The sequence below is a fragment of the Pelodiscus sinensis genome, chromosome Z, assembly GCF_052426305.1.
Source record: "Pelodiscus sinensis isolate ZL-2025 chromosome Z, ASM5242630v1, whole genome shotgun sequence".
Classification (NCBI taxonomy): Eukaryota; Metazoa; Chordata; order Testudines; family Trionychidae; genus Pelodiscus; species Pelodiscus sinensis.
The window spans coordinates 39587520-39603605 of NC_143085.1; the positions used below are offsets into that span (position 1 = coordinate 39587520).

Consider the following 16086-nt stretch of genomic DNA (forward strand, 5'->3'; position numbering starts at 1 on the left):
CAATACTCCAACTGAGGCCTGACCAGTGCAGAGTAGAGTGGAAGAATGACTTCTCGTGTCTTGCTCACCACACACCTGTTAATGCAGCCCAGAATCATGTTTGCTTTCTTTGCAACAACATGACTCTGCTGACTCATATTCAGCTTGTGGTCCACTATAACCCCTAGATCCCTTTCTGCCATACTCCTTCCCAGACAGTCACTTCCCATTCTGTATGTATGAAACTGATTGTTCCTTCCTAAGTGGAGCACTTTGCATTTGTCTTTATTAAACCTCATCCTGTTTACCTCAGACCATTTCTCCAATTTGTCCAGGTCATTTTGAATTATTACCCTATCCTCCAGATTAGTCACAACCCCTCCTACCAAGGGGTATCATGAAGTATACAAGAAGGAAAGTTTCTAATCTAAGATTAAACTTCCCTCCTTTACAAATAAATAAAAGTAGAAAAGTGTCATGTCTGCACATATAGGCTGCGTCTAGACTGGCAAGTTTTCCTGCAAAAGCAACTGCTTTTTCGGAAAAACTTGCCAGCTGTCTACACTGGCTGCTTGAATTTGCGCAAGAACACTGACAATCTAATGTAAGATTGTCAGTGTTCTTGCGCAAATACTATGCTGCTCCCTCTCGGGGGAAAAAGCCTTCTTGCGCAAATGCTTTTGCACAAGAGGGCCAGTGTAGAGAGCTAAAAACTGTTTTGCGCAAAAAAGCCCCCATGGAGAAAATGGCGATCGGGGCTTTCTTCTGCAAAACCGCGTCTAGATTGTCATGGACGCTTTTCCGCAAAAAGTGCTTTTGTGCAAAAGCGTCCGTGCCAATCTAGACGCTCTTTTCCGCAAATGCTTTTAATGGAAAAACTTTTCTGTTAAAAGCATTTGTGGAAAATCATGCCAGTATGCCAACCATACTGTTTATGATTTCGGCTATTTCCTGGTGTTGAATGGCTTTTGTAAAAATAGTAAAAACCCTGTGAATATCTTTTTGAGAGTGAGATTTGCCTGCAGCCAGGAAGTTAAAATACTTTAAACATTTACCTCAGTCAGATTAGGTTTGATGTCAAACTTAAATGGGTCGTTAACCTCATTTACTTTGCTGGGTTGCTATACCTTTGTAGGATAATGGCTGGTAACCGGTGAGGGGTTTTAAATGTGTGTGTGAGCCAGTAGCATGTTGTGATTAAATGCCAGAGCAATGTTTGTACCTTGGGAAGATCTGTACTCATGCTGTTTGTAAGAACACTGTTGGTAGCCAAAAATAAACAAACTAAATGCAACCAGATGAATTATCAAAGATCCAGAAGAGAGACTAAGCCAATGTTGAATTATGAAGCTTTAAAGGAGCAGTACTATGAGCTGATACTAGAAGACAGGTTCAATTGATTATCCATGTAAAACAAATGGCTGTGTAACATTTTGCACATTGGTAGCATGTTCCATCGAGGCTCTCGATGCTTTTCTAGTAACCTTAATCTGTCACTTATAGCTCCTATGGCAGGTATATCAGTACTACTCAAATTCTTCTGGTAAGGAAATTGACACAGATAATGGAAATGATTCGCCCAAGTTAATTCTGTGCCAGAGCCAAGACCAGAAACCAGATCTCTGCCAATGATTTTGAAGATTTCTATCACCTTAGGAGTTACTATGTGCTGGTCTTGCACTCTATTCTTCTTTGCACTAAAGTGGGAATGCTATTTTAAATCCAAACCATATTGGTGGAGGGATGTTGACTTTGTTGTAATGTAAGGAGCAATTACTCTGGCAGAAATTGACTTCCCGACTTGTGGAAAAGAGCAAAGCAGCTTGATTATGAAATATTTGCAGGCAGATTCTGAAGTGGGCCAGTGAAACACACAGCATGCTGTAGAATGATGGGGTCTTGGCATGTGGGACTATGTGTGAGCTTCTTTGACAGAGCTGTCTAGTGGTCTTATGACTGATTAGCAGTGGGTGCTGCTGTTTGGAGATGGTTTTAATGAATGAAGGGCTGGGTTAAGATTGCTGTAGAGCAGCGATGGGCAACCATGAATATTGGGTGGGTGACATGAATGGCCCTTCACTGCAGTGTGCTACAGCAGCCCATGGGCCACTGGGGTTCCACCTACCACCTTGGAACCCCTGTCTGTCCTCCCCCCATGTACCCTCCTTTCAGCACTGGGGCACTGGAGCCCCTCACTTCCTACTCCCTTTCCCTGCCAGCACATTTGGAGCACCACTGATTGTGCTCTATCCCGGCTCCTCCTCTTTCCTCCCAGAGCTGGAACAGCTGCAGATTCACAGAGGAGTGGGACTTGCCTGCTGCTGTAGTGGTTTCATTGTACAGGTTGGTCGCCTTTCTGTGTATCCCTTTCACAAGAACGCTGATATTCTGTGTTCTACGTAGTGTTCCTTCACGTAGCCACTACTGTCATCTCAGCAAAAGCAATGAGGAGTCCAATGGCATCTTAAAGACTAACCCATTTATTAGAGTGTAAACGTTCATGCTCCGGAGCCCACTTCACCAGTTGCATCGGATGAAGGGAGCTACAGCCCTTGAAAGCTTGTGCCCACATAAAGAGTCTTTAAGATGCCACTGGCCACCATGTTGTTTTTGCTGAAGCAGACTAACAGGGCCACCCTTCTTGTAATAATCCCAGTTGTATGTAGGTATATGAGTGTTCTTCAGAAAAAACAATGCAGACTGACTTGGTCCCACACTTAGAAGTGAGTCTGTTTCAGTGAGAGAGAAGCTCCTGCACTAAATACCCTTCTAGGTTAAGGGAGATGGGCCAGAGCTGGCAGCTCGAGGGCACTGAGTTCAGATGTCACTTCTACCAACTAGTGTTTATATCATTCCCCTTTTGCTACCTCATTATCGACTGTGCCCCCCAGCTGTAGATGGCAGTCAAGGATGAGTTACAATTCCCGTTGTGAAAAATGGCGGTTACACAAGATCATTGTATGCACAGTTAGGAATAGAGGCCAGGTCTCTAACAGGGTAAACGTACAACGGGATTATTGTTCCAGTTTTGGCTGCCCTGTCTCTAGTCACTGAACCACACTTCCCACTCAGGGACAGATTCTAGGATTTCTCATCTCATCTAGCCTCTTGGGAAAGTGTGCACCAACTCCTGCACCTGGGGGCAAGGCCTTGGGAAGGCTAGCAATCACTTCTGATATTGAAGTGGGTAGGGTCTGAGCTAGAGAATAGAAGACCCAGGCTAAAATCCTGCTGCTGCTGTACGTGGTAGATGCTGTGTCTGTATCTCTTTCAGTTTAAAAGAAGATTTGTTCTTACTGTACAGATCATGGCTACCTCTTCAGCACAGAGGCTGCCAGATGCATAATGCACCTCCATAAGGTTCTGTCATGAGCTAAACCCGGTGTGGGACAGGATGCCTGTGCATGTCTGGCCCTAGAGCTCAGGAAACTCGGCATTCTCCCGGGGTGCTGTAGCCAGGGGAGGTCTCAAGGGGCTTGGGCTTCCCCTCACTGGCTGCAGCCTGGTCTCAACACCATGTGACAACACCATGGGATAGCTTGCCTGCTCCATCCTGAGCAAGATGGGAGAACCCTCTCCTCTGCCACTGCCCCTGTAGTGTCCCAGTCTCCTAATCCAGCCTCCGCGCTCCACTCACAGGAGAACAGCGCTTTCCCCTCCCCTACCCCAGTCCTCAGTCCCTCTTTCCATGGGTCACCTGGCCAGCCAATGGAAGGTGAATGTGGTATCTCAACCAACCAATGGGAGCTGGAAGTCGCTGGCCTCTTCCAGGTTGTGAGGGGAAGGAAAGAACCTGAGAACTCACTGCAGGGCACAGAAGAGATCAGCAAGTCTTTTTGTGCCCACAGCTCTCAGGGAACCTCTCCCTGTGTCTTCCCAGTTCCCCGTGCTTCCCGCTCCTAGGGGACCCGCCTGTGGCTGGCTGCGAGCAGTAACAATGCCAGTCACTTCATGCAGCCAAGTCAGTTTCCCAGTGTGGGTGCAGGAGGGGAAGTACAGTGGTTAGGGAGGAAGAGGGCATAGGGCAGGGGTTTGGGCAAAGGCAGCTCTGTGCAGAGGTCATGGGTGAAGGGAGCACAGTGCAGGGATTAGGGTGCTGCAGGGAAGCGAGAGTTTGTGGAGGTGGGCTGCAGGGATTGGGGAACCTAAGGGGCCAGGGGTTGTAGGAGGCAACATGACCACTGGGCCAGAGGCACAAAAATATGTTTGCCTAGATGCCATTGTCTCTAAGGCTGGGCCTGTGCCAGAGAGAGAGAGTTGTCTGAGGGTGGCCAGACATTGTTTTAGAGCAGGGCTACTCAACATGTGGCCTGCAGCCTGTTTGTCTGTGGCCCATGGTGCTGTTTGGGTTTATGCAGGGCTCAATACACGGCCTCCGGGTGGGACCCTTTGAACATGGCCTCCACTGGGCACACGCGCCACAATGGCCATTCAGTAGAATGGTCTTCTGTTGATAATGTGCTTTCGTAGTTAAATTCTTGCGCTGTCTTTGCTCACTAAAAGTGCTATCATACGGGTGGAAATCGGGTAACTATTGCATTGTGTTAATATCGGCAGAACTGACTTAAATGGGGCCTGCATGTTGTGTAGTCTTGCCTTAATCTTTGTATTCATGCCCGTCAGTGTGAAAGAGGCTATTTGCATATATAATGCATGTATATTCAACCACACTTAAGTTGTGTCTCTCAGCATGTGTGCTGTATCATTGTGGCATTGGAGGCTTCCAAAGTTTAGTAGCCCTGTTTTAGACTGAGGTCTCTTCCCATGTACATACTCTGAGGGGAATTGCATCAGGCCATGCCAATTTACATCTAACTAAAGCAAAGTAAAAAGCACGCTGTCCTAACAGAATCTGGCATGAACAGGGTTGATGATGTAAACCCCTTGGCTGTGTCTACATTGGCCCCTATTCCATAGTAGGGATGCTAATGTAGCACTTTGGAATAGGCAAATCCGCGGGGGATTTAAATATCCCCCGCGGCATTTGCATTTTCATGGCTGCCGCTTTTTTCCGGCTTGTAGATAAGCCGGAGAAAAGCGCCAGTCTGGACGCGATCCTCCGGAAAATAAGCTCTTTTCCGGAGGATCTCTTATTCCTACTTGAAATAAAAACAGCCCAACACACATGATGGATAGTGATGTATGAGGTAATGGGTGGTAACTAGGTAACACTAGAGGGTGGCAATTTCACATGTTGGGAGTGATGTGTAACTTGTTTGTACCTGTGTATACAAATGTACCCCAAGGGCATAAAGACAAATTGCCTATGTCTGACCAAGGGGGCAATGGAATTAAGAATGCATTAGCCCTGATGCATAGGAGGACACAAACAGAAGTGTAAAAATTGGGGACACGCCAGTGTTTGCACCTTTGGTTGATGGAATGTCTGTTTGCCATGGGGGTTCCTTTGAATTCCTGCTGTATGAAAACACTGACTGCTGTATTCATCTTCTGAGCTAAACTCTACTCTTTCTTCTGTGTAATCTTCCTCCCCCCCTCCACCTCCGTCAACTCCCCAGGACACTCCCTCATATGAGTATTAACTGATCTCGGAACATAAGAATGTCCAGACTGGATCAGACCAAAGGTCAGGGATAAGATACTTCGTTCTAGCCCAGTATTCTGTCTGCCAACAGTGGCCAGTGCCAGGTGCTTCAGAGGGAGTGAACAGAACAGGGAATCATTAAATGACCCCTTCCCTGTCACCCATTCCCAGCCTCTGACAAACAGAGGCTAGGGACACCATTCCTGCCTTTCCTGGCTAATAGCTATTAATGGACCTGTTCTCTGTGAATCTATCTAGCTCTTTTTAAAACCCTGTTAGAGTCTTAGTCTTCACAGCTTCCTCTGGCAAAGGTGTTCCGCAGGTTGATTGTGTGAAGAAAAACTTCCTTTTGTTTGTTTTAAACCTGCTACCTAGTAATTTCATTTGGTGACTCCTAGTTCTTTTGTGTTATGGGAAGGAGTAAATATCTTTTCCCTGTTCACTTTCTCCAAACCAGTCATGATTTCATAGACCTCTATTATCGCCCATTTAGTCATCTCTTTGCCAAGCTGAGAAGTCCCAGTCTTATGTATTTCTTTTCATATAGCAGCCGTTCCATACCTCTAACCACCTCTGTTGGGGCTTTGTAACTCCTAGACACACTGTAGTTATGGGATTCAGAAGTTCTCATGTCTTCTGCTGAAAAATCTCCTGTTGGCTAGGAGTCCAAATTCCATGCCCCATTCATCATAAATGCAATGTGCTGTTGTTTTTGCATGTGTGTAGGTTTGAGATGTTGTTATGGTTCTGGATCTCACTTGGGAATCAGAATCTGCCCCTTCTAGAACACATGATTTTTGTACATTATGCTAACAGTTTCATATTGGAGTTGTAGTTAATTTGTCAGTGTGCTTACCTTTTACATACAAAAACTGAGTCTTTTTCTATTGCTTGTACTTGGCAGATGCCAAATTCTCTTTCATATGGAAAAATATGAGGAGCCTAACTCTAGAAACCTTCAAAAGATGCTTTACCTTCTATCAATGATGAAGGGACTGCTCCCTTTATTTATACCAGCGGTTACACCTCTTTTTGAAGTGATGGAACATCAATGAGCATTAGAACTTCTCTCAACTTCTGACATGCCGCTGTCTGAACAGCAAGCAGATATTTCTCTCTTTACTGTGTGTTTCACAGATAAATGTACTGTGCTTTGTATTAAGGCTACCAGTGGAATATTTTGGTACTTGCATATCAGTGTCCACTGTTTTGTTTTGATGTTAATGTTTTGGTGAAGGCATTTACCAGCTTCTCTTCTCTCCCCTTGTTCTGTTTCAGATGCACCCACTGGGACTGTGTAATAGCAATGATGAAGAGGACTTGTATGAGTATGGTTGGGTAGGAGTGGTGAAGCTGGAACAGCCTGAGCTGGAGCCAAAGCCATGCCTCACTGTCCTAGGCAAGGTAAGGGAAGAATGACTAGCAATAATTGGGATAAATGGAGCCCACAACTCTGCTTCTAGAAGGGGACAAATGAGGAAAACTGGGGGAAATGTTTTTTCCAAGAAAATTCTTGTTAAGGTCTCCTGCTGGATATGCTGATTGTATCAAGGGCATCTCCAGTATGGACCATGGTTGGAGGAGAGGAAGGGGCACAGCAGGCCATTTTGTTCATGGAGAAGTTCTGCTGGTAGTGCCCTCATTGCAGTCATGCAGCGGTGCATAGAATGGGATAGAATCAGAGACTCCAAAGCCCGCAGGAACTATTGTGATCACTTGGGATGTGTCTACACTAGGAAATTATGTCAAAATAATAACTCCCGAAGTAACAGTTTTGGAATAGCATGTCCACACTACTGGAAAGCCTCAATATTAGTGCAAAAGGCAGGCTCTGTTATTGTGGACGCGCTACCTTGACTTAGAGCCCCAGGAAGCACTAGGGAGTAATTTGAAATACTGTAGCAGCATTGGAGCATCCACAGACTTCTGTTTTGAAATAATTATTTCAAAATAAGCATTATGCCTTGTGAGGAGCAGGAGTTATTATTTTGAAATAACCAGCCTATTATTTCAAAATAACAGGCTTGGCAGTGTGGGTATCTGCTTGTTGTTTTGAAATAAGGGCTAAGAGTAGACCAGGGCTTATGGACCTGTATAACGCTGATCATAAGAACTTACCAAATTCCAATTCCTGGAGCAGATCTTTTAGAAAAATATCCCATCTTCTTTCAAAAATGGCCAGTTTGGAGAATCCACCACAACCCTTGGTACATTGCTCCAGTTACACTTGCTGTTAAGAATTTATGCCTTATTTCCAGTCTGAATTTGCCTAGCTTCACATTCCAGCTACTAGATCGCATGGAATCTTTCTCTGCTATTCTGACAAGCTTATTAAATATTTGTTCCTCTTGTAGGAGCTTACAGGCCATAATCAAGTCACCCTTTCACCTTCTCTTTGTTAAACTAAATATATTGAACTCTTTTCTGGGAGTTTTGTAGACACATAAGGCATGAAAATTTACCAGATACCTACTAGCTGGGGGTTAATATGAAAGATGTAGGGAAGAGTGAGGGACCTGAAAAGATGTGGGGCAGTGTCCTGGTGAAAAGTCCAACACTCTACTGCTGAGCAGTGCATAGGGTAAAGGAATAGTAATAGAGAGGTAGCCATGTTAGTCTGATCTTGCTAAAACAAAAGGAAAAACTAGGCAGCACTTTAAAGACTAACAAGATGGTTTAATAGGTGATGAGCTTTCCTGTGCCAGACCCAGATCTAATAAACCATCTTGTTAGTCTTTAAAGTGCCACCTAGTTTTTCCTTTTGTTTTAGGGTAAAGGAAGGTGTTCCTGGGCCCTCTTCACGGACTCAGTCTCTTGTACCAGTTTTTGGCAGTGAGCTCCTTTCCCAGCCTCTCCCGGCAGCTGGAAAGTGCCCCTCCCTCCAGCCCAGTGCCAGGGCCTTTGGTTTATCGAAAGAGGATTTCTCCCTGACTTTCACCAGAATGAGGAGTTTATTTGGCTGCTTCTCCACCATCTTGGCTACTAGAAGAACAGGAGAGTATTCTGCTGTTCCATCCATTCCCAGTGAAGGGTGTCTGAGCTTCTATACCTTGCCCCATCCCCTTTTTGTGTATTCTCCTCTCTAGTGTGTAACTCGTGCCTCTGCTTTAGCTCTGGGCTATAACAATTCAGTAGCAGCAGTACTATAGAACTAACTCAATTCTTGGCAGTTTCACTAGATACAGCCCACAGAGATTCTGAATAGGAGCCATAAAAATTGACCAGTTCTGTTAATGTCATGTTGCTACTGAGCAATGCTCTGATACTAGCATTACTCTGAAGGTAAGTTTTTAGATGACTCAAAACTCAGTGTCTGCAGTTCTGTTATTCTGGTTCAATATCCAGTTCTCTTGATCTTCCAGCTAAAGTCCTGCTTGATCACTTATCATTTTAGGTTAGTGTTTTTCAAAGACTCAAGATTAAGGAAGAGATTGTTACAGATGTAGTTGGAAATGACACCTCATTGTGGTTGCTGAGTGCTTTCCATTATATGACCTTGTTTTACAGCATTTGGACTCTAATTCTCCAGTCTGGCTGTCTTCAAGCTTGCTTTTTTTACTTTTTTAAAGCTTTACATTTAGCTGTGTTGTTATGCTTCAGAAAATCACCATTTCTACAGGTTCTGTCTGGGTTTTCTCGAGGTTCGGAGCAAACTTCTCTGGACATTGTGTCTTAAGCATACTACTGGATTGTGGTAGCAGAGTAGGACTTGTGTTGCATTGGTTGTGTCCAGCAGCACTGGGATCATGTGCAAGGCACCAGAAGTAAGAGCAATGAAACTAACCTTTTTGTGCATTCAGGGCTCCCTATGCAGGTGCCCAGAGAGAAAGGAGGAGAAAGGGAAAGCCCCCTGACTCAAATGCAGATTGTTGAGGAGTAAGTTTGGTTGGGGATAAACTGTGAGGGATGGGAGCACAAGGAGCTGAAGAATACTCTTCTCCAGAACTTGAAATGAAAAAGAGGATTTCAGAGCCCTCAACTTCCTTTGTTGTCTAGCAAGTAGCTTTGAAAACTAGTGACAAAATGTGACTTGCATCCTCCTCCGGTGTCAGGGCCTCAAAGATGATAACAGCCTCTTGCTGCTGCAGCTCATTATTGGCTTAAGTGATAGAAGTCCGTACTATGGATTAAAAGTTCCTACTCTGCTGATGAGCCATGTGGAAGTCTGTAGTGCTCCATGTGAAGAGGTTTTGATTTTTATAAATCTTTAGGAAGTTTTGTATAATGAAACTGTGAGATTGAAAAGTCAAGCATTCAGACTTTTTTTAAAAAAATGCCAATATCAAGGTTGCCAATATTACTTCAGTCCTTTGTTTGTATAAATTGTGATTTTTATATGTGATCAAAAACTGTTTTTGGCCATAGCACCCCTCTTTCCCTCTCTGTAGGAGAGCTGGTGCTAGGAATAAATCTGTCTTGTGCAGTGAAGGAAGCTATAGGTAATAGAACCTCCACCTCATGTGTTGAACATTTGAGAGGTGTACAGGGAAGGAGACGGTGTTGTAGAAAGAGGAAAGATGATCTTGTGGTAGAGATAAATGAAATACCCCTCTAGAGCGCCAAATTCTATCCCTGTCTGTGCCACAGAGTTTCTGTGTGATGCTTAGCAAGTTATTTAAACCAAACTTTCCATTTCTGGGGTCTGATTTTTGGATGTGCAGGGCACTTGTAAATACAACTGTGCTTTGGCAGAATAAAGTACAATAAAATACTCTTGCTAGTTTAGTTTTCATTTTTTAATCTGACCTCTAAGCATCTCAGGTTGGGAACCTAAACTAATGGACATTTTAGGCAGTTTGGGCTTTAATATCTTCGTCTCCATTCCTCATCTATATTGGAAATGAAAACACTGTACTTTACAGGAATCTTGTGAAGATAAATTCATTGTGTGTGAAGACACTGGTGTGATGGGCACTACAGAAAAGCCCATCAGGATATTATTAATTCTGTATTCAGTTCAGAGGCTGGCTTGCATGCAGTATATAAGGCTTGAAGCCACATAATGAATAAGGATTTTAAACAAATTGAATGAGTGAACACCATCCAAATTGTACGCTAAATGAAATTGGTGCCCTCTCAGGGGGGGAAAGAGTAGCATATAACTGAACGTGTAATGCATATACATGCAGGGGCTGAATGAAGTTAATTTTATGCATGAAAACCTTAATTCTGGCACTTTCTAAGTGTTGAGGCCTTAACTTCACAACCTCAGTGCTCTCATTTGTGCATTTATGTATGTAATTAAACTATAGAATGACATTGGTTTGCAGCATCAGTCATTTATCCATTCGACATCCTGATCGCCTGTAACATTTTTTACGATTTATAGTGAGTTGTTTCTCATTTTTCTGAGGATCTGATGCTAGAATTGGGCAGATTCAATGACTGAACATACTTAACATTCCTGTGACAGAAATAATATCAGGAGCATTGCTCCAACCTGCTATCCTGGTCTTTCCCCTGTCTAATTGTTTTAGTGTGGGAGATAACCCTATTAAAGCTACCAGTCTTTCAGGGTGTGGAGAAAAGTGTGAATATCCTTCCAAGCTTCCGATACCTTTGATACCAGCTGCGCCAAAGGAACTTGTTCCCTGTGTTTTGTTAAGCCACTTCAGGATCCTCTGCAACCTCATCTCTGACAACCGATGTCACTTTCTCCCAGAGATCTTGCAGGTGGCAGGCACTAAAGATAACTGTCCACCCACCCCCCTGCTATCCGAGCTTGGTTTTCACTGGACCTGAGACACCAAGGAGGAAGCATTAAAAGGCTTTGTATTTTGGCTGTGAAGTCAGTCACAAAGTCATTTCCACAGCAGGTTTTCTGAAATGCAGTGGATCCCTCATAAACCAGGATTGAAAGGACTCCTGCTTTTTTACTGAGTGCTGGAAGATGTCCTCTCTTATTTCTCATTTTACACACACTTCTCACAATACAGTTTCCAATGTAGTTTCAAAGGTTAGATGTGTGCAAAGGGCAGACAGAAACCTGAGAGTTCTGCTGCAAACTCGGGGGTTCTGCATTGCAGGATTTGAAACAAGGCTTTTGCTGACTAATTTGTGTAGCGGTTTTCATGATTTCTACAGTGCTGTACAGGGCATGAAAGGTAGTACAAACCATAATGCAGCAGAGTAAAAGATACAAAGTTCTGATTTAAACCAAACTAAGTCCTGAGTGGCCAGTTTCCTGGAAAGGATAAAAAATTTAGATTCTGTAGGCTTGTGTATGGTACACTATGAATATCTGTAAGTGTCAAGAGACAAATTTTCAACTTTACAGGTGTGTGTATTGGCTGATGTCTGAAAAAAGGAGCAAGGAAAAATCAAATGACCCATGGAATTTGGACAGAATGTAAGCCAAAAAGGGATGAGGCAAGAAGGCCAGAAGGAGATCATTAGTGATTGAGGCCAGAGAAAAGCAAAGCATGGAACAGCATGTGGAAATAGTTACCAGACAGCATCTACATAAATAGTGAGGGAGAATCTGAATGAAGTGATGTTCATAAAGCTCAGCTTAAAGGATTGGTAGTGATCTAGGAGAAGTGAATCTGAACATACTTATGTATGTGCAGAGTAGTTCTGCTGTGTCAGTCCCAGGATATTATTAGAAAGGGAAGTTGGGTGAATACCTTTTTTTATTGAACCGATTTCTGTTGGTGAGAGACAAACTATTGAGCCATGCTGATTGCAATAACTAGACCTGAAGAATAGCTCTGTGTGGCTCAAAAACTTGTCTTTCACCCAAAAAAAGTTGGTTTAATAAAAGATGCTATTTCATCCACCTTGTCTCTAACACTTGTATGTTGGAAGAGGCGATAGATCCTAAAAACATAAACTTCTGGGTTTTTCACTTGTGTTAAATGCTAAAAAGTTCTTGAATGTCTAACTAATGATCTCAGCCAGAGAGCATGAAATTAGAAGACAAACCTCCTCAGGATAAACCAAAAAGAACCTGTCTCTACATCTTCTGCATGCAGAAAGTAATTAAGCTCTTGACAATTAAATCATCAAATGTCTGCAGATATGAAGTGAGGAAAAAGCAGTAGTGTACGAAGAGAGGTTGGTGGAACATTCCATAAGAAGATCAAAAGATGCATGTTAGTTTTTGCCACCGGCTACAGAAAAGAACAATCTTTGAGCAGTTGAAGGGCTCAAGCCAGGAGTGGAAAACTCTGGTGCAGTGTGACTGGCAACCCTTGCATAACTTGTTGGTGGCCAGGATTGGAACTGGTGGGCGATATTGGGCGTGACAGACAATAACCCTTTGGCAGTGCTTCGGCTTGGATGGAATGAGGGTGGGCTCAGTCCAGTTCCCTGTAGAAAGATGAACCCACCACAAACCTATCACTGTAATTGTCGTTAATTGCTTCCTGCTGCAGGTAGTCTTAAACAAGATGCTAACCAAGAGATATGGGAGCTAATTTTTTTTCATCCTTACTGCTAATCCCTCCACATCAGGAATTCAGCATGTTGGCAGATGGTATATGGTGGAAGCTTGAATTGCCACTAGGGGTATAAACATTTGTTTAAATGAGTAATGGCTAAAAATCCTAGCAGTTACATGGTTACCTGCAGTGTGGGCTCTGCAGTTACAGAGCTTAAGTAAGCTTTATACTGCAGAGCCCTCAGCCAAGCCTCTCTGGAAACAGCCGTCAGCCCCTCCCAGCCCTGCTTCTGGAGAGGCAAGATATAACCTAGGGGGGTGGGCAGAAGGGGAAAGGAGCTGGACCAGGCCTGCCATAGACAGGAGCTGCTGTGGTGGGCCCCGCGGGCCTGGAGCACCACTTGCCTGGGGCGGGCGGGGAGCTGCTCCAGCCCCTACTAGTTAACCAGAACTAATAAGCCTGTTAGTCTTATTGATTAACCATTTACGTCTCTAATTGTCACTGCCTGGCCTGTTGTGCTTCTGGGTATAAATAGAGAATTCTGACCTTCAGGGCTTTCAAAACAGTACTTTTCATGAGCACTGAACACATGGGTAGATGTGGGGACACACACTGAGCTCCTGAAAAACAAGTCTGTGTGGGAAAAATGTTTTAAGCATCTAATCAACATAACTGTAGAAAGCCATGTGACCTATACAGTATCAGTCAAGGCTAAGAAAACAAATATATTGCAGCAGGAGGTGACAGGGATGCATTTGACTTCTAGTTGCTTTGTTAAGATTTCTTTTAGCAATTTGGACACCAGGATTCCTGGCAAACAAGAATAGAAAACATGGATCAGCTGTAAATACAGTGCAACCAGTGTCGCCCTAACCTTCCCCCCTCCCAACTGCAAGGTCTAGTTATAAAGAGTAGCAGTAACGTTTGTATTCTCTTGGCAGTTGCTTAAGAAAATGCCCAGTGTGGCAGAGTCCTGGCAGATTGGTACAGGCTGTGGTGGAGAAAGGAAGGCCTGAAGGCACATGTTGGGAAAAGGAGTTCATAGCAGCACAAGGACTTCAAGTGAAACAGATGTTGGAGTTGCCAAAAGTTCCTTTAAAGCAAAGTCTTAGTTCATTTTTCACTTCCTCTGCTACTGCTGTTAGAGAAGCCTAAACATCTCTCACATATGCTCTTGCCCTCCCTATCCCCAAGTGCCAAATAATAGTATTAAGGTGTGACTTAGATACTTTGTATATAGTCCACTGGGAGAGTCTGGCTGAACATCCCCAATAGAGTGTCCGTGGCTGAAATGATAAACTTCATAGAATCATAGAATAATAGGACTGGAAGGGACCTCGAGAGGTCATCGAGTCCAGCCCCCCGCCCTCAAGGCAGGACCAAGCTCCGTCTACACCATCCCTGACAGATGTCTATCCAACCTGTTCTTAAATATCTCCAGAGAGGGAGATTCCACCACCTCCCTTGGCAATTTATTCCAATATTTGACCACCCTGACAGTTAGGAATTTTTTCCTAATGTCCAATCTAAACCTCCCCTGCTGCACTTTAAGCCCATTACTCCTTGTCCTGTCCTCAGAAACCAAGAGGAACAAATTTTCTCCTTCCTCCTTGTGACACCCTTTTAGATATTTGAAAACCGCTATCATGTCCCCCCTTAATCTTCTTTTTTCCAAACTAAACAAGCCCAGTTCATGAAGCCTGGCTTCATAGGTCATGTTCTCTAAACCTTTAATCATTCTTGTCGCTCTTCTCTGTACCCTTTCCAATTTCTCCACATCTTTCTTGAAATGTGGCGCCCAGAACTGGACACAGTACTCCAGCTGAGGCCTAACTAGTGCAGAGTAGAGTGGCAGAATGACTTCACGAGTTTTGCTTACAACACACCTGTTGATACAACCTAGAATCATATTTGCTTTTTTTGCAACAGCATCACACTGTTGACTCATATTCAACTTGTGGTCCACTATGACCCCTAGATCCCTTTCCACCATGCTCCTTCCTAGACAGTTGCTTCCCATCTTGTATGTATGGAACTGATTGTTCCTTCCTAAGTGGAGCACTTTGCATTTCTCTTTATTAAACCTCATCCTGTTTACCTCTGACCATTTCTCTAACTTGCTAAGGTCATTTTGAATTATGTCCCTATCCTCCAAAGAAGTTGCAACCCCACCCAGTTTGGTATCATCTGCAAACTTAATAAGCGTACTCTCTATCCCAATATCTACATCATTGATGAAGATATTGAACAGTACGGGTCCCAAAACAGACCCTTGCGGAACTCCACTTGTTATCCCTTTCCAGCAGGATTTAGAACGGTTAACAACAACTCTCTGACTACGGTTATCCAGCCAATTATGCACCCACCTTATCGTGGCCCTATCTAAGTTATATTTGCCTCGTTTATCAATAAGAATATCCTGCGAGACCGTATCAAATGCCTTACTAAAGTCGAGGTATATGACATCCACCGCTTCTCCCTTATCCACAAGGCTCGTTATCCTATCAAAGAAAGCTATCAGATTAGTTTGGCATGACTTGTTCTTCACAAACCCATGCTGGCTATTCCCTATCACTTTATTACCTTCCAAGTGTTTGCATACGATTTCCTTAATTACCTGCTCCATTATCTTCCCTGGGACAGACGTTAAACTGACCGGTCTGTAGTTTCCTGGGTTGTTCTTATTCCCCTTTTTATAGATGGGCACAATATTTGCCCTTTTCCAGTCTTCTGGAATCTCCCGTCTGCCGTGATTTTTCAAAGATCATAGTTAAAGGCTCAGATACCTCCTCTATCAGCTCCTTGAGTATCCTGGGATGCATTTCATCAGGACCTGGTGACTTGCTGACATCTAAGTTTCCTAAGTGATTTTTAACTTGTTCTTTGTGTATCCTATCTTCTAAACTTACCCTCTCTCTGCTTGTATTCACTACGTTAGGCACACCTCCAGACTTCTCGGTGAAGACCGAAACAAAGAAGTCATTGAGCATCTCTGCCATTTCCAAGTTTCCTGTTACTGCTTCTCCCTCCTCACTAAGCAGTGGGCCTACCCTGTCCTTGGTCTTCCTCTTGCTTTTAATGTATTTATAAAAGGTCTTCTTGTTTCCCTTTATGCCTGTAGCTAGTTTGATCTCATTTTGTGCCTTTGCCTTTCTAATCTTGCCCCTGCATTCCCGTGTT

General features: G+C 43.7%; 1 protein-coding gene across 1 annotated transcript in view; it reads left to right on the forward strand.

Moving 5' to 3' along the window:
- Positions 1–16086, forward strand: part of ZNRF3 (zinc and ring finger 3) — a 219651-nt gene that overhangs the window by 120829 nt on the left and 82736 nt on the right. Inside the window, exon 2 of the mRNA XM_075898926.2 lies at positions 6803–6928. Coding sequence (XP_075755041.2) covers positions 6803–6928 — 126 coding nt within the window. The remainder of the gene's footprint in view (positions 1–6802; positions 6929–16086) is intronic.